Source organism: Sminthopsis crassicaudata, chromosome 1, assembly GCF_048593235.1.
Source record: "Sminthopsis crassicaudata isolate SCR6 chromosome 1, ASM4859323v1, whole genome shotgun sequence".
NCBI classification, from domain to species: domain Eukaryota; kingdom Metazoa; phylum Chordata; class Mammalia; order Dasyuromorphia; family Dasyuridae; genus Sminthopsis; species Sminthopsis crassicaudata.
Genome location: NC_133617.1, coordinates 19,872,012 through 19,896,369, shown reverse-complemented (window position 1 = coordinate 19,896,369; position 24,358 = coordinate 19,872,012). Strand labels below are relative to the sequence as shown.

The 24,358-nt window shown below is 38.7% G+C and overlaps 1 protein-coding gene across 1 annotated transcript in view; it reads left to right on the top strand.

Annotated features, from left to right (window-relative positions):
• WSCD2 (WSC domain containing 2) overlaps positions 1-24,358 on the top strand; it is a 133,676-nt gene that overhangs the window by 40,616 nt on the left and 68,702 nt on the right. The window contains exon 2 of the mRNA XM_074269830.1: positions 7,254-8,315. Within this exon, the coding sequence (XP_074125931.1) occupies positions 7,931-8,315 (385 nt within the window). The 5' untranslated portion in view covers positions 7,254-7,930. The remainder of the gene's footprint in view (positions 1-7,253; positions 8,316-24,358) is intronic.

Here is a 24,358-nt window from a genome sequence, read left to right as displayed (position 1 = left end):
ATAAAAAAATTAGGATCTTAGGTTTAAGATATTGGAAGCCATAAGCCTAGTGAGGAGAAGGTTGAGGGATAATTTTATATTTTCTCATCCGTAAAAGGGCTTTGTAGAAGTTTTCCATGAAAAACAAAATGATATGAATCACTGAATTGAGAGCTGGAAGGGGACCACAAAAACCATAGATTTCAATCTCTTTATTTTGTAGAGGAGGTAAGGGATTTTTTGAGAGGGTATGGGAACTTCTGGGGGGCCAAAATAGTGGAATAAAGCCAGGAAGCTGCTCAAGCTCTCACACTTTCCTTAAAAAACCACATGAAACCAAGACTCTGAACAGAGACTGATAGAATAAAACCACTCTGCAGTTCAAGATAGACTGGAGAAACTTCAAGAAAGATCAATCTCACTGGGGTGAAAAGGGTATTCAGCCCAGCTCAGACAGACTCTGGGAAAGCTGGTGAGAGGGTCTTAATCACTGTGGTGATTAAGCCACTGAGACCGGGGGTCCTGGCTCAGTAGAGAAGCAGAGCAGTGAGGCAGCCTTCAGTCTCAGCTCAGAAGGCAAACTCTGGGAAACTGGGCAGGCAAAAAGCTAATCCCCTGCAAACTCAAGGTACCCTTGTGCTCAAAACCAAGATTCAGAGCTGCACAGGAAACTTGGAACAGCATCCTCTTTACCCCAGGAGCAGAGCTTGAGCATAAAAGTAAAAAATAGGAAATACCAAAAAAAAAAAAAAAAAAAAAAAAAAAAAGGAAAAAAAATGAACAAAAAAATATGGGACTTGATCAAAGTCACAAAGGTAGAAGGATTTGAACTCAATTCTATTGATTTCAATTTAAAAAATGTTTCCACTATACCTAGAGGAGAAGGGTTTAGTATGGATTCAGAGATGGAATGTCTGTTCTCTAAGGCAGCCAAAAACACAGATTTAAATGCCCTCGTGACATTTCCTACCCATGTGATCTCAGGGGAATAACTTAACCTCAGATTCCTCCTTTGCCAAATGAGGGGTTGGACTAACTGGCTGGACTAACTAGCTTCTGGCTCTAGCATCCAACTTTCTCATCTTATTATTGAGTAATTTGGGGGAGAAGATTCTAGGTAAGCTAAATTGGCATTAGAGGGTCAGGGTTTGAATTCTAGCTCTATAACTAAATTTACTCATGTGACCTTGGACAAGTCATTTAATGGTCTTCTTCTGCTTATAATGATTGGATTAGAGTATATGGCCTGAAAAAGAAACTAAAGTTTAGAGTTTGAATGACTTGACAAATGTCTCAGATATAGTAGATGGCCAATCTAGGATTTGAATCTTGGGTCTTCTGATTCTGATGGAAGCTAGAAGCTAGCATAATGGACTAGCATAATGGATAAGAACATTAGGTCTGGTGGCGTCAGGAAAACCCCAGTTCAAATCCAGCCTCAGACAGCTAGTAGTTGTATGACCTTTTCCTCACTTTACACTGTTTGCCTCAGTTTCCTCATCTGTAAAATGAGGCAGAGAAGAAAATAGCAAACCACTCCAGTGTCTTTGCCAAGAAAATTCCAAAAGGGAACACAAAGATTCAGGCACGACTTCTCAGTCCAAATCCAAGTTTCTTTCTAATGAACCTCAAGGAGAAGGATTTATATTAAAGAATTAGGATTACGGGGTCAGAAATTTAAACCCTAAAGATTATCTAATCCAACTCCTTTAAGTTATAGATAAGGAAACAGAAATCTCAAGAAGAGTAGATTTTATAGGATCATAGATAAAAGGTGGGAAGAAACTTAAGGCCATCTACTCCAATCTAATCATTATAAATAGGAGAACGAAAGGAAGCTATTAAATGACTTTTCCAAGGTCACATGGGTGATTTAGTTACAGAACTAGAATTCAGACCCAGATTCATCTAGAATCTTTTCCCAAAAATTATTCAATAAGCAATTATTAAGTGTTTACTCTGTGCCAGGCCTTGTGCCTAGCACTGCTGGCCTATAAAAAGATAAAATATGTCCCTGCCCCCAAAGAACTTATAATCTAATGGGAGAGAGAACATAAAAACAATTATGTATAAATAATCTATAGACTGGAAATGTGTTGCCTCCCTCAGGGTGATAGGAAGCTTCTGGAGGTCAGAGATTTTGATATTGTTGTCTTCATACCTCTAGTGCACAGTAGTGAAACTGATGGATCAAAGGGTATGCACAATTTGAAAGCCCTTTGGGAATAGTTCCATATTGCTCTCCAGAATGGTTGGATTAGTTCACAACTCCACCAACTTGTATTAGTTGCCCAGTTTTCCCATATCCCTTCCACCTTTTATCATTATCTTTTCATGTCATTTTAGCCAATCTGAGAGGTATGTAGTGGTACCTCAGAGTTGTCTTAATTTGCATTTCTCTGACCAGTAGTGATTTAAAGGATTTTTTCTTATGACTAAAAATGGTTTTAATTTCTTTGTCTGAAAATTGTTCATATCCTATAGTCATTTATCAATTGGAGAATGGCTTGTATTCTTCTAAATTTGAATCAATTCTCTATATATTTTAGAAATGAGGCCTTTATCAGAACCCTTGGATATCAAAAAAATTTTCCCCAGTTTACCGCTTCTTATCTGCATTGGTTTTATTTGCACATTTTAAAAAACTTAATATAATCAAAATTATCTATTTTGCATTCCATCATGTATGTTATCTTTGCTCACATATTCCTTCCTTCTCCACATATCTGAGAGGTAGACTATCCTTTGTTCTAATTTGCTTATAATATCACTTTTTATGTCTAAACCATGAGTCCATTTTAACCTTATCTTGGTGTAGAGTGTTAGGTGTGGGTCAATGCCTCATTTCTGGCATACTAATTTCCAATTTTTCCCAGCAATTTTTTGTCAAATAGTGGGTTCTTATCCCACAAGCTGAGGTCTTTGAGTTTATCAAACACTAGATTACTATAGTCATTAATTATTATGTGTTGTGAACTTAACCTATTCCACTGATCAGTTACTCTATTTCTTTTAGCTATAGAAAGTTACATGGTGACAGGAAAGATTAAAACAGAAACTCAGAAAACAACAAAGTCAAAACTGCTACACCCAAAGCCTCAAAGAAAAAATATGAATTGGTTTCAGGCCATGGAAGAATTTTTTAAAAGATTTTAAGAATCAAGTAAGAGAAATAAAGGAAAAATGGGAAGAGAAATGAGGGTGATACAAGAAAATAAGGAAAAAGGAATAAACAGCTTAGAAAAAAAAGTACCAAAAATACTGGAAAAAATATGACATCTTAAAAAATAGAATAGAGGCACAAAAATCCAATAAAGAGAAGAAGGGCTTGAAAAGCAGAACTGGCCAAATGGCAAAATTCACTGAAAAAAAGAATGTCTTAAAAATAGAATTGGTCAAATGGGAAAGTACAAAAGCTCACTAAGCTTTTGAGCAAGTGGAAATTAATGACTTTATGAGATGCCAAGAGACAATAAAACAAAATCAAAAGAAGAAAAAATAGAAGAAAATGTGAAATAACTCATTAGAAAGACAACTGACTCAGAAAGTAGATTCAAGAGAGATCATTAAAGAATTATTTGACAATATCAAAATTATGATTAAAAAAGAACCTAGATATCATCTTTCAAGTAATTATCAAGATACAAAAATGAATATTGAAATCTATCTTTATATGTATTTGGAAAAATAAAATACCATTAAAAAAAAAGAAATTATCAAAGAGAACTGTCCTGATATTCTAGAGCCAGAGGATAAAATAGAAATCAAAAGAATCTATCAATCACTTCCTGGAAGAAATATCAAAATGAAAACTCCCAGGAATGTTGTAGACAAATTCCAGAGTTTCCAGATCAAGGAGAAAATTTTGCAAGCAGTCAAAAAAGAAACAATTGAAATATGAAACCACAGTTAGGATAATACAAGATTTAGCAGTTTCTACATTCAAGAATTGGAGATGCCATCTAGGGGTGGGAGTGGGAGGAAGGAAGGGATAATTTGGAACAGAAGGTTTTGCAAAGGTCAGTGTTGAAAATTTACCCATGCATATGTTTTGTAAATAAAAAGCTTTAATTAAAAAAAAAAAAAAAGAATTGGAAGGCTTGAAAGGTGATAATCTGGAGGGTGCAAGTGTTAGCATTACAATCAAGAGGCACCTACCCATCAAAAATGAACTAATCCTTCTAGGGAGAACATCCATATTCAATAAACTGGAGGACATTCAAGCATTCTGATGAAAAGAAGACAGTTTAATAGAAAATTTGACTTTTCTAGCAAAAGGAGACCAAAAAAATTCCGTTTAAATTATCTGTAGACAATATAAAGCATTGGGAGTTGCCAAGATAAATCCAGAAACTAAATGAATGCAATTGCAAAATATTTTGCAAATCAACTAAAGTAAAAAACATGTACAAGGATAGACAGAACTAATATAATAAAAATGACAATTCTAACTAAATTAATTTATTCAGTGCCACATCAATCAAACTGCCAAAAATTATTTCATGGAGCTAGAAAAATAATAACAAAGTTTATCTGGAAAAACAAAAGGTGGAGAATATTAAGGGGATTAATTTAAAAAATAAAAAGGAAGGTGGCCTAACTGTAGCAGATCCTAAACTATATTACAAAGTAGTAATCATCAAAACTTATTTGGTAAAAAATAGAGTGGTGGATTAGTGGAATAGTTTAAGTACACAAGACACATTGGTCAATGACTATAAAAATCTACTGTTTGATAAATCCAAAGAGTCTACCTTATTTAGAATTCACTATTTGACAACAACGGCCAAGAAAATGAGAAAATAGTATGGTAGAAATTAGACATAGTCCAACATTTTACACGTACTAGGATAAGGTCAAAATAGATACATGATTTAAACATAACAGATGATATTATAAGTAAATTAGGAGAGCAAGGAATAGTTTACTTGTCAGATTTATGGAAAAAATAATTTATGATTAAAAAAGAGATAGAAACAGTATGAAATGCAAAATAGATAATTTTTATTACATTAAGTTAAAAAACTCTTGCACAAAGCCAGTGCAACCAAGATTAGAAAAAAAGCAAAAAGCTGAAGAACAATTGTTACAATCAGTGTTTCTGATAAAGGTCTTATTTCTAAAATACATAGAGAACTGAGTCATTTTCATAAAAATACAAGTCATTCCCAATTAATAAATAGTTAAAGAATATAAGACAGATAAAGAAAACGAAAATGTTGAAGAAGATATGGGGAAATTGAAACACTGTTGCATTGTTGGTGGACTTGTGAAGTGATCTTACCATTCTGAAGAAGAATTTGGAATTATGTTCAAAGGGCTATAAAACTGTGCATACTCTATGATCCAGTGATATTACTCTTAAGTCTATATCCAAAAGAGATCATAAATAAGGGGAAAGGACTGACAGATAAAAATATTTATAGCAATTATTTTTATAGTGGCAAAATAATTGGAAATTGAGGGCTTGCCCATCAATTGGGGAATGGCTGAACAAATTGTAGTATATGAACATAATGGAATACTATTGTGCTGTAAGAAATGATAAATAGTTGGATTTCAGAAAAACCTGGAAAGACTTACATGAACTGATGCAAAGTGAAATAAGCAAAACCAAGAGAATATTGCACACAGTAACAGCAACACTGCAATGATCAGCTTTGATAGATTTAGTTCTCATTAGCAATATAATTATTAAGACAGTTACAAAAAATTCATGAATGTAAATAGCTATCCATATCCAAGAAAAAAGGATGGATCTGAATGCAGATCAAAACACAGTATTTGTACTTTTTGTTTTGTTTTTTCTTTCTTGAGTTCTTCTTTTCTGATTCTTCTTTCACAGCATGAATATGTTTAATATGATTATATATGTATACTCTACATCAGCTTGCTTACCATCTTAGTGAGGGGAGAAGGAAGGAAAGGACAAAACTCAAAATCTTATAAAAGCAAATGTTGAAAACTATCTTTGTATGTAATTAGAACAAAGTACTATTAAAGGAAAAAAATTAAAACTATGTATTACAGATAGAAATGAAAATTTAAACAAATATAAGACTCAAGAGCCCAGTATCGAAAAGTTTAAGTTATAAATGAGTTTCTGATCTGAATTAGTGCAGAGAAATTTTCTCACTGGGAGCTCTCCCAAATCAATGAAATCATAGGTTAAGATCAAACAACAACATTAACAATCCAAAACAGCCAGACAAGTACATGAATGTGTGTGTGTGTATTGCAGAGAAATTATAAGACACAGTTCTGTAAGATTAAATCCTGAGAATCATGCTTTTTTCCCCCCTTCTACCTTTTTTAGTCTTTTGTTCCTTGATCCCCCAGATGTATGGGGAGCTCACTAGACCTTCTGAAGGAGGGACCCTCTGCCCTCTCAAGTCAATTTAGGGACCCCAGGAAGTCCAAATTTGCAAGGAAGTCAGCATTTGAGTGGCACATAAAATGAGGTGAATTCCAGTGGCGTATCCAATTCCTAGCACTTGGACCCCATTTAAACAATCAAAAGCCACAGTGAGTAATTCCTCAAATTGCCTGCTCAGGAGAGGGGTGACTGCCCCAGAATGTTGCTTATGTTTTTGGTAGAAGGGATTTATTTGGCTAGGGCTCTTTAATGGGGTTTGTGCTCCAATGCTCTTTTGTAGAACTAAAAATAGGCTGTATTTTGGTGCTCAGGGACTGGGAATAGGACTCTAGATACTCAGATACTGCCTTTCCAATCATCAGCCTTCATTTCCCTAAAAGGAATCAGACACTGTGTTGTAAAGACTATACAGAGTTCTAAACTCTGGCTTGCAAATAGTCCTTGTTCTGCCGTGAATTTGTTATGTGACCTTGGGTATACATTTAATTTCTCTGAGACTCAGTTTCCTCCTCTATAGAATGAGCAATAGAATTGGGTCATCTTGATGGGCCCTTTCAAAAGTTCTGCCATTCTGTAAATCATGATTGGGTGAAAAGAAAATTAACCTTATTTTCTTTGGATCCCACAGTGCCAAACCCAGTGTTTGGTATATAGTAGGCATTTAATACATGCTTGTTGATTGATTGTTTCATTTTAACCCAGCAGAGAAGGAAATGGAGGCCTTCAGAGTTTAAACCCAAGATCACAGAGTCAATATTTGAACCCAACACATCTGATTTTCATTTCCTGCTTTCTAGCCCCTGTCTTTATGGTTTTGCACTTTTGGGAAATGTTTGCTTATGTTCAGTCTTGGGGTAGATGATTCAGCCTCTGATAAGTGTTTTTGTTAAATTTGCAGGTCCTGGGATGTGGATGCATGGAGGTCTGTGATCTCAAAGCTTTTCAAAGAGGGTGTGTTCGCTGAGCTATTGCCCTCTAGAGAGGGCCCAAAGTACCCAGACTCTGGATAAATGCCCCTACAATCTTGGGATGAGAAACTGGAAGAAGAAACTTGAACAAACCAACTAACTTTCAAGCTGCCTTTCCACACTTATATTTCTTAACAAGATCCCTCCTTCTCCAGAACTTTCAGAGAGGAAGAATCAAATGTAGTCAAAAGAGAATGATCTGTGTATATTCTGAAGATAGAATCCTTCTTTTCTGAGCTGAAAACATCCAGTAGAAGCCAGAAGTTCTTTTCCCACCCACACTTCCTAGTTTCTCCTTCCTCAAAGACTCAGTCAGTGCTGGACATGAGCCATCAGTCCTACTAAATTATTCTTTATCATTTCAATCTGAAAATCTCCCTGGAAAAGAGGTCTTGCCCTTGACTGTGTTATCCCAGACTTGTAGCGCCTACGGCTACTCCTTGTCCTGTTCAAGCCATATCACTCAGTCCCTATCTAGACCCATCTTGAGTCTAGAGCTTCTTGCTTTGAGTAAGAATTCTCTCCTCTCCATCTCCCACCACATGTCTCCTTCCCTCTTTGAGCCCCACTACTAGACCCCAAGAGGTGAGTCCGGAATGAACCTGCTATGGCCAAACTCTGGGTCAAGTTCCAGCGGTATTTTCGCAGGAAACCAGTCCGTTTCTTTACCTTGGTGGCTCTCTACTTGACGGCTGGCAGCCTTGTTTTCCTGCACTCGGGCTTTGTGGGCCAGCCCGCTGTGGCTGAGAATGAGCCCAATCCAGCTGCCAGTGGCCCTGAGGGAGCCGAGCTGCCTTACCAGGACCTCCTGCACCTGGAGAGGGGCTTCCGGGAGACCCCAGAGTCTCCGAATGCTATCCGAAGATATGGCCCTTGGGTCAAGAGCACCTCATCCAAGGATTCACCTGAGAGGGGAAGGCTGGGAGACTATGGTGGGACCTGGAGCCGGGCCCTCAAGGGGAGAGTCCTCAGGGAGAAAGAAGAAGAAAGAGGTAAGATGATGATTTGATGAAGGGGGGGGATGGAAGAAGGAGGTGGATGGGGGCCAAAAGACAGTGGCCACACTGTAATATCAGAAGATTAAGGTCCAGATCCTCCCTCTGCTGATTATTAATAGTGTGTCCTTAGCTTCTTTGGGTCTCAGTTTTTTTTATTTATATAAATGAGATTTGATCTAAAAAAGCCACTTACTCTAAGTCTGTGACCTTAGATAGGCATAGTTATATAGATATTGTAGACATTTATTTATTCTAAAAGAGGGAAATGGACTGGGGAGAATGATGGTTGTTTGAAGCATCCCTTTGAAGAGGGGCAGGATGGGTTTATGGAGCGATCATTGGGCTACCCTTCATCAATCCCAAATTGATGACAATTGTTCATAGCTGTTGATGTACCACCTTCTTCATTAGAATGTGAGCTCTCTAAGGGCAAGGAATTGTTGCTGTCTGCTTTATAAATCCAGTTTTCAGCACTGTCCCGGGCACAAAATACATGATTAATGAATGCTTGTTGACTGATTAGATTTAAGGTCATCAGGAAGAATTGGGACATGACTTGAACAACAACAAAAGGGCTCAATTGTCAGTCCTTTTAGTGACTTCGGGCAAGTCACTTCAACTCTTTAGCCTCAGTTTCTCTATCTGTAAAAGAGAACGGTTGGGATTAAATGATGTCTAAAGACTTTACCTTGAATTGTCAAATGAGATATCTGGAGAGCACTTTCACCTATTGTTTCAGTCTTTTCACTGCCAAATGAAATATGCTTATTTCCTTGTCTGTCTCCTTAAATCTTTTGTTTTCTTGCACTCACTGAGACCTGGCTCCCTCCCGATGATATAGCTTCCTCCTTGGCTACCCATTCCAGCACTGACCTCACTTTTACTTGTTGCCACAATTCACAGATCATGATAATAGTTGGAACACTTTGTTCTCCAGCCATTTCCAGGTTCACCCTCTATCCCCATCACTTAATAACATTTTGTTATTCAAAAATCACTCAATCCATATCAACTCATAAAAATCCCTGTATCTGTTGTGCACAGATCTCCAGAATATTCCCTCTCCTTCCTTGATATACATAGAGCTTGGCTCACAGTTTGTTCTCCTAAATTCCTGTCTTCATACTAGGGAACTTCACTACACAGATTGGCTCTCCCTCAAACATTTAACCTCCCAGTTCCTCAACTCACTCATTTCCCATGACCTACTCTCCATCCTACCTCCACCACACACAGAAATGGTCATAGCTTTGATTTTCCCATTATTTACAAATATACCACTTCCATATTCATGGACTCTGTAATTCTCTTATTTTATCATAAGTGGTTGTTATCCCAACAACTTCTGTGATTCCATCACCCCAAGTGATCCTATTGAATCCTGTCTTCTCTCTCAATCAACTCCCATAATTTAAATTGTCATTTCTGCAGATGATTCTGTTTTACTTGTCTTTGGCCCTAATGTCTCTCCTGATCTTCAGTCTAAAATTCCCTAATGGACATTTTGAACTTGATATCTGGTAGATATGTTGATCACATCTAAAACTGAACTCATTTATTTTCTTTTCCCCAACACCTATTTCAAAATTTTATAATACTGTGAATGGTATCACTATCCTCCTGTCACCCAGATTCATAACTTAAGTATCATCCTAAGTTCCTCCCTCTTCTCCCTCAAACCCAATCACTGGTCAAGTTGCATCCTGCAAGCCTCTTCCTTAAGGGAGAGGGACCACCTGGCAGAGTAAGGTAAGGAATTATATACAGAAGGAAAAGTAAAAAAAGAAAAGAAAAAGAAAAAAGAAAAAAACCAGGACAATTGGGTAGAGCAAAAAAATTGAATAATCTCAGAGAAAATTTAGCATATGTCTGGAAAATCTCATATAAAATGTGCATAAGAAAAATCCTTGTGATGGGAAAAATGTAAAAGACCCTTTTGTTCTAAGGAAGTCAGAGAGAGAAGAGGAGGAAAAGGAAGAGGAGGAGAGGAAGGAGGAGAATAAGGGAGAGGAGGAGGAGGAGAAGATATAGAGGGAGAAAGAAAGATTGAGAGGGAGAGAGAAGAGGCAAGGAGAGAGGGAGGGAGAGAGAAGAAATAGAGGAGAGAGAGAAGGATGAGAGAAAGAGGAAAAATGAGAGAGAAAAGAAGAAATGGAGGGAGAGAGAAATAGAAAAGAGAAAAAAAGAAAGGGAGAGAAACAGAAAGAGAAACAGAGAGAAAAAAGAGACAGAGAGGAAAGAAACAGTCAGAGACAGAGAGAGAGAGAAGAGAGAAAGAGAGAGAGAGAAGAGAGAGACAGAGAGAGAGAGAGAGAGAGAGAGAGAGAGAGAGAGAGAGAGAGAGAGAGAGAGAGAGAGAGAGAGAGAGAGAGAGAAGAGACAGACTCTGACAGTTGGGGCCAGAGCAGCAGTTAAGATTTCATCAGTAGGAGTAATATTAGTACTAGCATTAGTATTATTACCACCTTGTGCTAGGCACCACACTAGAGATATAAAAACAAAAATAAATGATCCTAATGTCTTTCTCTTAGCCTCAATTCACTCGTTAAAATATGGAGGTTGGAAAAGTGGTTTCTATGCCCCCTCCAGCTGCCAAAGCTCTGATCCCTATCCTGTTTTGAAAATTAAGTGGGATGGGAGATGTGAAAATTATTTAACAAACCATAATATCCTGGGCACAAGAGAGCAATTATGATGAAAATCTTATTGCACATTATACTATGTTAGATATGGGACGAAGGAGCCCACTGGTCCAAGTTGATTAAACGGAACTCTGACATGGACATCTGGTTTTAGCCGACCTGTTGGAGTGCCTTCTCTCAGTGGCTTTGAAAACTCTGCCAGGAGTTCCCTTTGCTGTCAGTTTCCCATCGATACTTCTTGATATTGAGTCAATGGGCCACCCTTCTTTCATCCATGAGGTGATTCAGTGCCAATAAGTAATTCACTTTGAGGAGCTTTGTTCTACTCTTACCAGTGTTGAAATGGGTTACCCTGAGTCCTCCTCACTCTTTCTCCTGCTCCCCCTTTTCATAGGCAGCCCACAGCCAGCCAGTACAAAGCATCTAGCCTTTAACTCTGGAACAGGGTCAAATCCATCGGGCTACTCAGGGGTCAAATCCATGAATGTGCGCCTTGGGCTAACCAGTTGCTATACCTGGAGCTTAATGAGAAGGTGCCAGCCTCCTCCTGGCCCCAGTGACTGGTGCTGAGACCAAACCCCAGCTCCCAGCCCCTTCTCCCACTACAGGACCCAGCCCTGCCCCATCTTCTCCCACCCAGCTCTGCCCGGAGCACCCACTGGAGAACAGTATTAATGACTGCAATTCATTAGATTAATTAGAATTGACATTTCCCAAATCTCAACCAGATGGTTAGTGAGAATAAACTGTCAGTCATTGCAGAAAAACCTCCCGAGTTCTCATTTCCAGCCATATGTATCACGTCCACTGCTATTAACCTCTGGGAAAATGGCTTCTAACTCTCAGTGAGTGAGTCTGGATGGCTGAGCAGAGAGGGCTTTGTTGTGGGGAGAGATGAGAAACTTCAGGTCAAGGTCATGTCCCACATTCTCCCCCACAGTCTGCATAGCTCTGAGCTGTACTGGCAGTGGCTGGCTCTGGCGGGCCCTTTCTGAACACTCCCCAGCCATGTGAGATAGGAAGACCAAGTCATTCAGAAGGGAAGCTGTCTTTCTGACTCCAGCCTGGGTAGCAGGGCGGAGGGCATGGAGGATAAAGAGTGGGTGCTCACTCATTAGAAGAGGCAGAATGGAGAGATCCAAGAGCCAAGAGCCAAGGACTGAAGGCTTGGAAGTCCAAGTCCTCCAAGTACTTTCTCACTAAATAGTCTCTGACAGATGATTTCCTTTCTCCGAGTCTCAGGGGCTTCTGCAAACTTTAGGTTGTTGGGCAGAGGATGGGAATTGGATGAGTCCAGACAACTTCCAAATTCTCTTCCACTTCTAAGATCCCATTATTCTGATAATTGGAAATTCTATTAATTCACCCTTTAAGGAAATATTTGTAAAGTACTTATCACAAGGCCTAGCACTAATGGATACCTACAAAGCACTCTATAAAAACCAGTAATGAAGAAAAAAGGAGGGAAAGAAGGAAAGGACAGAGAGGAAGAAAAAAAGGAAGGAAGGAAGGAAGGAAGGAAGGAAGGAAGGAAGGAAGGAAGGAAGGAAGGAAGGAAGGAAGGAAGGAAGGAAGGAAGGAAGGAAGGAAGAAAGAGAAGAAGGAAGGGAGGGAAGAAGGAGAAAGAAGAAAATCAAGAAAAGAAGGAGGAAGAAGGAAAGGAGGAAGGGAAGGGAGGGAGAAAAGAAGGAAAGAAAAAAGTAAGGGACAGAAAGAAGGAAGGAAGGAAAAATAATAGTTGACATTTGTGTGGTACTTTATAACTTGCAAATTTCTCCACATAAATGATCTCTTTGGAGCCTCAGAACAATGGTATGAGGTAGAAGCAATTACCCCATTTTTAATTGGTTAATTTGTTGTGTGGCAGTTGGAAATAAGCAACTTGTCCAGAATCACACAGCTAAGAAGTATAAAGTGTCTGAGGTCACATTTGAACTCAAGTCGTCCTGACTCCAGAACTGGTGTTCTATCCGCTGTACCACCTAGCAACTCCCTATTCAACCCATTTTAGAGACAAGAAAATTGAGGCTAAGGGATACGCAGGGAATTGCTTGTGATCATTCAGCTAGTAAATATAAGAGAGCACATCTGAATCTGGATCTTCTGAACTGAATGAGGAAGAACCCTCAAGAATTTAGAGCTAATAATCTCCTTGGGTCTGGATCTCCTTAGACCTCATCTCTAGCGGGCCACCCAATTTGGAGCCCCATGGTTTAAGCAGGAGAGATAAACCAGAGTTTCTGGAAGAAGGTAGCTTGAAGGATTGCCTTAAGTCTGTGTTCTCTTAGGAACTGGCCATTTTTAATCTGGCCTATCCAGGGACTATCCTGTGGAAGAGACTTCAGATCTGTTCTCCTTGACCCCGAAGGCCAGGCTAGATGCAATGATTTTTATGTATGGAAGCAACAAGAAACAAATATAGACTTAATATCAGGAAAAAAAAAATTTCTAACCTTGGGAGCTGCCTGAACAGGTGGTGAGCTCTCCATCACTGGAAGTCTTCAAACAAGAGGCAGGATCACTATTGGAAGCTGGATGTTAGAGTGGAGGTTTCTTTTGGAGATTTGTCCCTACAAACTCTCAAATTCCATGAGTTCTCTTGACCTCAAGTCCAGCACTCTATCCACTAGGCTACCCTGTTTCAAGAGCAAAAAAGGGATGAGAAAGAAAAGGAAACGGGAAATCCAGCCCCCACCCCCACACACAACGGGGCTGCCAGTAGAATCAGGAGACATCCATCCAATCTGTCCTTGATTAACTTATTCAGAGCTCAGCCACCGAAACCAACATATTCCATTAATGTGAGTCATAATGAGATGAATTCCTGACCCAATGCAGCATGCACTTGGTTTTCCCTACTACCCCTGCGCCCAGAGGGGGTCAGGCTCTACTTAGCAGCTTAACAGCCTTCAGCGGCCTTTAAGTGGGGAGAACTTTGGATCCTGGGGTGCCAGGGAGGCTGGGGTCCTCTGCAGGAAAGGCGCCTGGGGTTGCGCTGGCCACCACAGGGAGACAAGATGAAGAGGGACTGGTAAGCTGCCACCCGCTCCATAAACCATCTCAGCCTGGAGAAATTCCTTAATCGTGCTTTTCATCAACCCAGCAATTAACCAGTATGGGCTCCCAGTGGAGAGCCAAGCCGTTCTTTCGGAGGAAGCCGAGGCAGCAAGAACAGTCAGGAAAATGGCACCAGGGCAAGAACCCAGGCCCTCTTACAGGTCATATCCCTTAGGGGCCCCATTCTAGGATGGCCAAAACAGAAGGCTTGGATCACAAAGAACAAAATGGAGCATTTCATGTCCACTATGAGTCAAAGAATGAAGGGCAGACAGTCTTTGGCAGGATTGCTTTTTCTATCAGAGATCAAGAAATCTCAACATCACCTGTGAGGAGAGCCATGCAACTAGAATAAGTTTGACAGAGAAGTAACGAGGCACAGAGATTTCAAAATTGAGCCAATGTTAAATTGCATTCTATTAAGAAGCAATTATTAGGCACCTATTGTGTGCCAGGAATAACATTAAATTCTGGAAATGCAAAAATTAAAAACTGAATTGAAGCTCACTTTCCATTTGGGAAGTAGAAGAGGGGAACGGTATGTTCAAATTAAATACAAAATTTTGAAGGGATTGGGGGAAGAGCATTGAAAATTTGGAGGCTTCAAGCCTCTTGGGCTGAGCCTTACAGGGAAGTCTGGATTACTATAGGTGATGTCACGGAAATGGAGAGCATCTTAGGCATGGATGACAGGGAAATGGGAGGGAGAAATGATGTGTACAAAGAACACAAGGACAACTGGTTGGGACATAGAGTACATGAAAAGGAGAAATGTTAAATTAATCTCAAAATTAATCGAAGGACAAATTTAATTAACTAATTAAGTTAATTAATGCCTGTTGAAGGGCATTAAGTACCAAAGCAAGGCAATAAGGAGCCACAGAAGTTTCCTGAGCAAAGGAGTGACATCTGTTTAGTGCTTTGCAGTTTTCAAAGTTCTTTCATATCCATCACCTCAGTGAGTCTTCTCAGCCACCCAAAAGAGCAGTGCAGATTGATCACCCAAAGGCAGAATTCAAACTCAAACCTTTTGGTTCAGAGGCTCTCTCTTTGAGTCACTTGTGAACCTAGTTGATCTTCACCTCAGAGACCTGCGTATTCTTCTTCACCATTCTGACCTGTAGCTTCCTGACCTTGGCCCCACTCTTGATCATGGAGAGTCCTTGTCTTCTCTAAGTCATGTGACATACCCAAGATCTTCACAATCCTGGACTCTCTCCAATTGATCGATATACTTCCTACAATATGGCGCCCAGAATATGTGCTGAGACAGGCCATCCATCCATTTGAATCTTGGCATCCCAGGTCCAGTGTTCTAGATTTCAGTCAATGTCTGATAGGTCTTCTCCCATTCTCACTGGACTCATGTTTTATTTCCTCCTTTTTTCTTCTACTGTTCCAGATACCATCCAGATGTGTTGTAGCCTACATATGTTGAGAGTTTCATTCTGGGGAGATCACACAGCAGTCACTGGCCCTGGGAAAATTACAAAAGAGGTCCCATATCACTTAGATTTATCACGGACAAGATGAGCTGACCTGAAACCTGCTCAGCCCAGTGGAAATGCCAAGTTATGCTGAAAATAATTGGAAGCAATGAGCTATGACTATGGAGTGGGTAGAGGGATAGGCCTGGCATTTCTCTCAATCATTCCTTTCCTTCTCAACCCTCCAGAAAGAGGAAGTCTTCATTAGAAAGAGGCATTAAGCTGGTACAGACGGCTGGTTTTTGCCCAGCTCAGGTGGATAAGGCCGGAGAGAAAAAGGCAGATGGATTCCATAGGATCAGGAACTGGAATAGCTCACAGATGCCATCCTGCTCAACTTTCCCATTTTACAAAGAAAGAAACTGAGATTCAAAGATTGTCCTGTCTTTGAAACCCAAGCAGAGGGTCAGTTTTCAAAACAGTCACCTGATTCCTAACCCAGCTCTCCTAATTGATAATCTTTAGGAAGAAGGGCACCTACTTTCAGATGGGTGTGAGCTTAGATGTGAGGGGATAGAATAGAGGAAGGAAAGGACAATGGGCAAGGACTCAGGACTTCAGGGTTCTGGTGCTGCCTTTTGTCACTGACTCCATATGTGACCTGGGCCTCAGTGTCCCCTTCTGTAAGTTAAGGAGTTGAACTTGATGATCCTTAAAACCCTTTTCAGCTCTGACATCCCCTCTTCTAAGGCCCCATGAAGCTCTGATATTCCTTATTCTGAGACTCCCTCCAACCCTAACATTCCCTGTTCTAATGTTTCCCCTAGTTCTGACATCCCCTGTTCTAAGCCCCCTCCCAGCTCTGACATCCCCTGTTCTAAGATTCCTCCCAGCTCTGACATCCCCTGTTCTAAGACTCCTCCCAGCTCTGACATCCCCTGTTCTAAGCTCCCTCCCAGCTCTGACATTCTGTATTCTGAGACTCCCTCCAGCCCTGACATTCTCTGTTCTAATGTTCCTCTGACATCCCCTATTCTAAAGCCTTCCTTGTAGCTTTGGCATAAATAATGTGGCTTTTGTTATCCTTCAGTGATAGCTATAAAATGTTTAGAACAGTGCCTGCATAGAGTTGGTGCTTAATAAGCATTCCTTTTCCTTTTAACTAGGATTTCTGACTTCCATGACTTTTTTCTTACATAACTTCCCTCCAACTCAGTGCAACCATGGGATGTTAAAGCTGGGAGGGGAGGGAAGGTCAGAATTCAGAGGAGCTTTAGAACTGAAATACTATTGAACAGATACCTGGGAAGGGAACAAAGCTGGGGAGTCCCTTAAGCCAGAGAACTTTAGAGCTAAAAAGGATGATAGAACTAAGAATGCCCAAATCTTGCCTCAGATACTTACTGTGAACCACCCCCCCTCCCCCCCGCAGCCATATCTCTGTCTTATCTTAGTTTCCTCTTCAGGAAAATGGGGATAATAATAGCCCCTGCCTTCCAGGATTATTGGGAAGATAAATGAGACTTTGCAAATCTCAAATCACTTTACAAATACTGTATTTTTACTGATATTAATGGCAGAGCTAGGAAGATCTTTATAACATAGAGCATTAAGGGAAGGGACTGAGAAGGTCCAAGCTTGAAGAGACCTTATTCCAGAGGAAGTCATAGATATAAAGTACCCTTCAGCTTATTGTAGCCCATCTTCCAGATGAGTTAACTGAGGTCCAGGGTGACACAGCATGGCTGAGTTCAGATCAGAACCCAATTTCTGGCTTCTGGCCTAGTAAATGAATCTACAACCCAGTTTCTTTGGATATTTCAGGATTTTAAGCAGCTTACTTGATTTGCCCTGTGGCTGAGCTAACAGACTGTGAAATTCACAACTGCTATGTCCCTGAAGTCTCAATACACAATATCCTCCTTTTGTCCATTTTTTAGGTCAGTATTCCCCTTATTCCTAAGAAATTCTGGTTTATGAAAGATCTTGGTGCTGGCTTCTGCAAGCGTTTTAGCTAAATTTTTGGCAGTTCCTTGTGAATCATTGGTCAAGAGCTCGGTGCTGATACTAGCAGCAAGGTGTCTAAACTTGCTTGGCCCTGTTCTCCTGTTCTTTTTTTTTTTAATGATGGCTTTTATATTTTCAATATATATGGAAACATAGCTTTCAGCATTCACCCTTGCAAAACCTTGTGTCCCAAATTTTTCTCCCTTTCTTCTCTCCACCCACTTCTCTACAAAGCAAGTAATCCAATATATGTTAAACATGTACAATTCTTCTAGATATATTTCCACAAATATCATGCTGCACAAGAAAAATCAGATCAAAAAGGGAAAAAATGAGAAAGAAAAAAAATCAAGCAAACAACAACAAAAGTGAAAAATACTATGTTGTGATTCACATTCAGTACCCATAGTCCTCTCTGAGTGCAGATGGCTTTCTCCATCACAAGTCCACTGTAATTGACCTGTATCACCTCTCTGTTAAAAAGAGCCACAACCATTAGAGTTGCTCATCACATAATCTTCTTGTTGCTGTGTACAATGTTCTCTTGGTTCTACTCATTTCATTTAGCATAAGTTCATGTAAATCTCTCCAGGTCTTTCTGAAATCATCCTGTTGATTGTTTCTTATAGGACAATAATATTCTATAATATTCATATACCATAACTTATTCATTCTCCAATTGATGGACATCCACTCAGTTTCCAGTTCCTTCCCCCCACAAAAGAGCTGCTACAAACATTTTTGCAAATGTGGGTCCTTTTCCCTTTTTTATGATTTCTTTGGGATCTATAGGCCCAGTAGAGACACTGCTGGAACAAAGGCTTGCACAGTTTGATAGCCTGTAGCCTATAGGTATAGTTCCAAATTGCTCTCCAGAATGTTCGGATCAGTTCACAATTCCACCAACAATGTATTAGTTTTCCTACACATCCCCTCCACTATTTATCATTATCCCTTCCTGTCAGCTTAGTCAATCTGAGAGGTATGTAATAGTATCTCAGAGTTATCTTAATTTGCATTTTCCTGATCAATAGTTATTAAGAGCATTTTTCCATATGACTAAAAATGGTTTTAATTTTTTCATTTGAAAATTGTTCATATACTTTGACCATTTATTGATTGGAGAATGGCTTGTATTTTTCACAAATTTGAGTCAATTCCCTATATATTTCAGAAATGAAGTCTTTATCAGAACCCTTGAATGTAAAATTTCCCCCCCAGTTTTCTGCTTCCCTTCTAATCTTATCTGCCTTGGTTTTGCTGGTACAAATTTTTTTTAATTTAATATAATCAAAATTATCCATTTTTCATTTCATACTGTACTCTAGTTCTTTTTTGGCCATAAATTCTGTCTTTTTCCACAGATCTGAGAGGTAGACTAACTTTTGTTCTTCTAATTTTTTCCTTCCTTCCTTCCTTCCTTCCTTCCTTTCTTTCTTTCTTTCTTTCTTTCTTTCTTTCTTTCTTTCTTTCTTTCTTTCTTTCTTTCTTTCTTTCTTTCTTTCTTTCTTTCTTTCTTTCTTTCTTTCTTTCTTTCTTTCTTTCTTTCTTTCTTTCTTTCTTTCTTTCTTTCTTTCTTCCTTCCTTCCTTCCTTCCTTCCTTCCTTCCTTCCTTCCTTCCTTCCTTCCTTCCTTCCTTCCTTCCTTCCTTCCTTTCTCCCTCCCTCCCTCCCTCCTCTCTCTCTTCCTTCCTTCCTTCCTTCCTTCCTTCCTTCCTTCCTTCCTTCCTTCCTTCCTTCCACACATTGCTTTATGAATCATGTTGGGAGAGAAAAATCAGGGCAAAAGGGAAAAACTTTGGGAAAGATAAAATCACAGAAAAAAAATTGAACATAGCATGTGTTGATTTATATTCCATCTCCTTAGTTCTTTTTCTGGATGCAGATAGTATCATTCTTTTTTTGTATCATTCTGAACCCATTTTGATCTTATCTTGGTATAAGGTGTTAGGTGTTCATCAATGCCTAGTTTCTGCCCTACCAATTTCCAATTTTCCCATCAATTTTTGTCAAATAATGAATTCTTATCCCAGAAACTGGGATTTTTGGGTTTATCAGACATTAGATTACTATAGTCATTGACTTATAGTGTCTTGGGCACCTAAACTATTCCATTGATCAACTACTCTATTCCTTAACCAGTACCAAGTGTTTTTGATGATTGCTGCTTTATAATATAGTTTTAGGTCTGGTAGAGTTAGGCCATCTTAATTTGTATTTTTTTTTTTTCATTAATGCCATTGAAATTTTGACCTTTGTTCTTCCAGATGAACTTTGTTATTATTTTTTCTATCCCTATAAACTAGTTTGATTGGTATGGCACTAAACAAGTAGATTAATTTAGTTAGCAGAATCATTTTTATTATATTAGTTCAGCCTACCCATGAGCACTTGATATTCTTCCAGTTATTTAGATCTGACTTTATTTATGTAGAAAGTGTTTTATAACTATGTTCATATAATTCCTGACTTTGTCTTGGCAAGTAAACTCCCAAATATTTTGTATTATCTACAGTTATTTTCAGTGGGATTTCTTTGTATCTCTTGCTGCTGGACTTTGTTGGTAATGTGTAGAAATACTGATGATTTATGTGGATTTATTTTGTATCCTTCAACCTTGCTAAAGTTGTGAATTGTTTCTTGTAGTTTTTTTTTTAGTTGATTGATTCTCTAGGATTCTCACCTTTCATTTTTGAAATACTCTATGTTTTAGGTCCTTTCCAGCTCTAAGATTGTGTGTTTTATGTTCTTAACTGTGTCTCATTCTTCTCCCTCTCCTTTCTCTGTCTCTCTCCCTTTCTCTGTCTCTCTTTCTCCTCCATTTCCCTCTCCTCCTCCTCCTTCTTGCTCTTCTTGTTATTCTTCTTATTTTTCTTCTTGTTGTTCATCTTATTTTTCTTCTTCTTTGCCTCTCTGTTTCTGCTTCTCTGTGTGCCTCTCTCTCTGTCTCTGTGTTTGTCTGTCTCTGTCTCTCTCTGTCTCTGTCTCTCTCTGTCTCTCTCTCTGTCTCTGTCTCTCTGTCTCTCTGTCTCTCTGTCTCTCTCTCTCTCTCTGTCTCTCTCTCTCTCTCTCTCTCTCTCTCTGTCTCTCTCTCTGTCTCTCTTCTTTTTACAATCTGTATCCTGTTTTCTAAAAGCCTTTTGATTTCCTCCTCTGATCCAAATTTAGTATATTCCCCAGGGCAGAATACTTGGCTTCTCACTATATTAGGTATTTTCTAAGTTGTCAATGTTAGTAGATAGTATTTCTTCCTCTGGAGTACCCACATCAGTGAATCACAGGTTTAATCATTATCTCCATCTCTTTGTACCCTAACATTCTGGGAGAGTCCTTTTAGAACTATGCATGTTTTAATATTCTATGTTATTCATATTTTAGGACTATCCAGATCTGCTGTGCTTGAGTTGAAAAGGCTCTTCCAGTTCTGATAGTGTCTGTTCTCTAGCTCCTCCCTATTTGAAAAATCATCATTATTGATTAAGGTTCCTTTCAGCTCTGCCATTCCATGTTCTGAGTTTCCTTTCAAGCCTAATATACTATAGGCTATTTTCTAAGGGCCTTATAAATATCCACATTCTATCCTCAAATGTCTTTCCAACTCCAACTTTCTACATCCCAATATTCTCTGTCATTTGTTCTCAAGTCCCTCCTAGTTCTCACATTCTATCTGAGGTTCTTTCCAGATCTGACATCCTGCTCTAAAATCCCAGTTCTGATATTATTTTATATATATTTTGGAGGTAGGGTAGGGAGTTTCTCTTTTTACAACTTAAAAAAACACCTTTTTATTTAGGGCTTGATAAACATCACCAAACATAAATGTTTCTATATTTGAAAGAAGGACAGAAAAAGAGAATTGAATATGAAACCACACTACTACTGCTTGATTTTTTTAAAAGAATATGCTCAACTCAGCATTTTGTTCCAAAGCCTTCTTGCCCAACTACCTTCTGAATCTCCTTCTGATCACTTCTGTACATTTAACAAGATGCTTTATTGACACTTTTCTTCCTTCCTTTTTTTGGCCTTTCCATTTCAAACTGCCTTTCTCTGCCCACCCTCCTTTTATGCCTTCTCCACTTCCCTTAAAACACCAGCATATCCAAATGAAGCAAATTCATACACTGACATGAACTAAAATGTATATCTCATTCATACCCCTCTAAAAAAGTGAGACAATGCTTCATCATCAGATCTCAAGAGTTGAAGTTGATCCTGGCATCCATCAGTTCTCTCTCTCTTTTTTTAAAATAGTTTTTATTTACCAGATATATGCATGGGTAATTTTACAACATTGACAATTGCCAAACCTTTTGTTCTAATTTTTCCCCTCCTCCCCCCACACCAGATGGCAGTTTGACCAATACATGTTCAATATGTTAAAGTATAAATTAAATACTATATATATATATATATATACATGACCAAACAGTTGTTTTGCTGTCCAAAAAGAATTGGACTTTGAAACAGTGTACAATTAATTTATGAAGGAAATCCAAAATGCAGGCAGACACAATTAGAGGGATTGAGAATTCTATGTAGTGGTTCATAGTCATCTCCCAGCATTCTTTCACTGGGTGTAGCTGGTTCAGTTCATTACTGCTCTATTGGAACTTATTTGGCTCATCTTCAACCATCAGTTCTTAAGTCTTTTCTTGTGGATTGTCTTTCCAGAGGTGATTGATGGGTCCTTTCCATGATTAGTTTCCCATCTGCTTCTGGTATATCAAGGCAGTTTTCCTTGATGATTTCTTGAAGAATCCTACAAGGCTCTTTTTTTTTTTTTTTTGGTCATGGCCTTCAGGTAGATCAATAATTTTAAAATAGTCTAGCCTGGATCTATTTTTCAGGTTGGCTGTTTTTTCAATGAGGTATTTTACATTTTCTTCCATTTTTTCATTCTTTTTATTTTGTTTGATTGATGCTTGATATCCCGTGGAATCATTAGCTTTCATTTGCCCTATTCTAGGTTTTAATGTGTGATTTTTTTTCAAGTAGCTTTTGTATCTTTTTTGATTAATTCTACTTTTCAAGGTGTTGGTTTCTTCAGTAGATTTTTTTGCATTTGACCAATTTGTAGAATTGTTTTCTTCAATCAATTTTTGTCTTTCATTTTTCTAAGTTGTTGACTCTTTTTTGCATATTTCTCATCTTTTTTTTTCATTTTTTCTTCTACCTCTTTTGTTTGCCTTTTACAATCTTTTATGAGCACTTCCAAGAAGCCTCTTTGGGCTTGAGACCAATTCATAGATCCCTTTGGGTTTTTCTCTATGGACATTTTTTCCTCATCTGAGTTGGTGTTTTGGTCTTCTCTGTCACCACAGTAGCTTTCTATAATTGAGGTTCTTTTCTGTTTCTTGCTTCTTTTCTTTTCTTCTCTTTGGAAAATTTCATCTTTTGTACCTTTTATGGCTGAATTCTGCTCCTATACTGAAAAGGGCACTGTCCTAAGCTTTCGGTGCAGTTCTGAGCCTTGGCGCTGAGGACCCTTTGTGTTGGGTATCTTGCTCACAATAGAGGGTACCTACTCTCTTCAGGAACAGCCTAGTTTCCCAAAATTTACCTTTTGAGCTGGACCTGGAAGCTGCCCCACTGGTCTGCTCCACTACTGAGTTATTAATCTTCTCTGATTAAGATCTTCTCACTGGCTTTCCTGGACTCCTTCTGAGCTGAGCTGAACACTCCTTTCACTCCAGTGATAATGACCCTTCTTCCATCTATTTTGAGCTGGAGAATGGTTTCATTCCATCAAACTCTATTCAGAGATTTGGTTTCATGTGGTTCTCAAGGGAACCTGGGAAAGCATGAGCAGCTTTCTTTCTTTGCTCACTATCTTGACTCCACCCATGGAAGGAACTCTTCTTAAGACTTTCAATTATGATTTTGCTCTATGTAAGGGGGAAAGTGTACTGAGTGACCTTACATCTAAAATAACCAAGAATGTATCCTGATACTTAACAATTAATCAATCAAATACTAATTAATCAGATACTTTAGAGCAAGTTATAAATGTCCTTGGATGACTAAGAGTGGAATTAACCGAGTTTTCCATTGGTTTGAGAAAACACCATGCCCTGTAGGTTATATATAAAGTAGAAGACCAGTTCAGAACCCACATAATTTGAGCATCTGGCTGAGATCCATATTCTCGCAAGCAGTTAAATAAGAGAATGCATTTTCATTACTCTCTCTTCAAGGAATGACTTTGGTAGTATAGGGGGGTGGGGAAGAAGAAGGATAAATCAGTTAGACTTTGTCCCTGATTTCCTTTCCACTCCACCTTCTGTTTTTGCCAGAGAAAAATGGTTCAAGTTTCAGAGGTCTGAAGGATTCATCTTCCCAAGGGTATCTTTGCAGCATCCCTGAAATGACTGATGGTTAGACCAGACATAGATTCATAGTTCTAGAAAGAAAACAGTGAAGTTGCATACAATACTCAAAAGAAGAATGTCTTGAGTACTTCACAAAAGAGAGAAGAGTACTTTGAGCAACTAAGAGTCAGGAGCTATCTTTTCCCCTGACTCTGTTTGGACTTGTGTGTATATGTACTATACACACTTTTAAGAAAATATCAACTATGTCATTTTAGTAAATATCCCTTAAAAGCTATTTAAGTTTAGATGATCAAATGCTTCTCAACTGCTAATCATAATGAGAAAAATATTGGTGGGAGCTCTTGAACTAAAGCACCAGAAAATGTTCCCACAGAGGTACTTTGAGATTTCTAAGAAGACACGATATGTTTTAGGAAAGGAATACGAATTTATATAGCACCTACTATGTGATAGGCATTGTACTAAGCACTTTTAGCTAATGTTATCTCATTTTATCCTTACAACAATTTTCAAGGTAGATGCTATTATTATCCCCATTTTATACTAGAGGAAACTGAGATAAATAGAAAG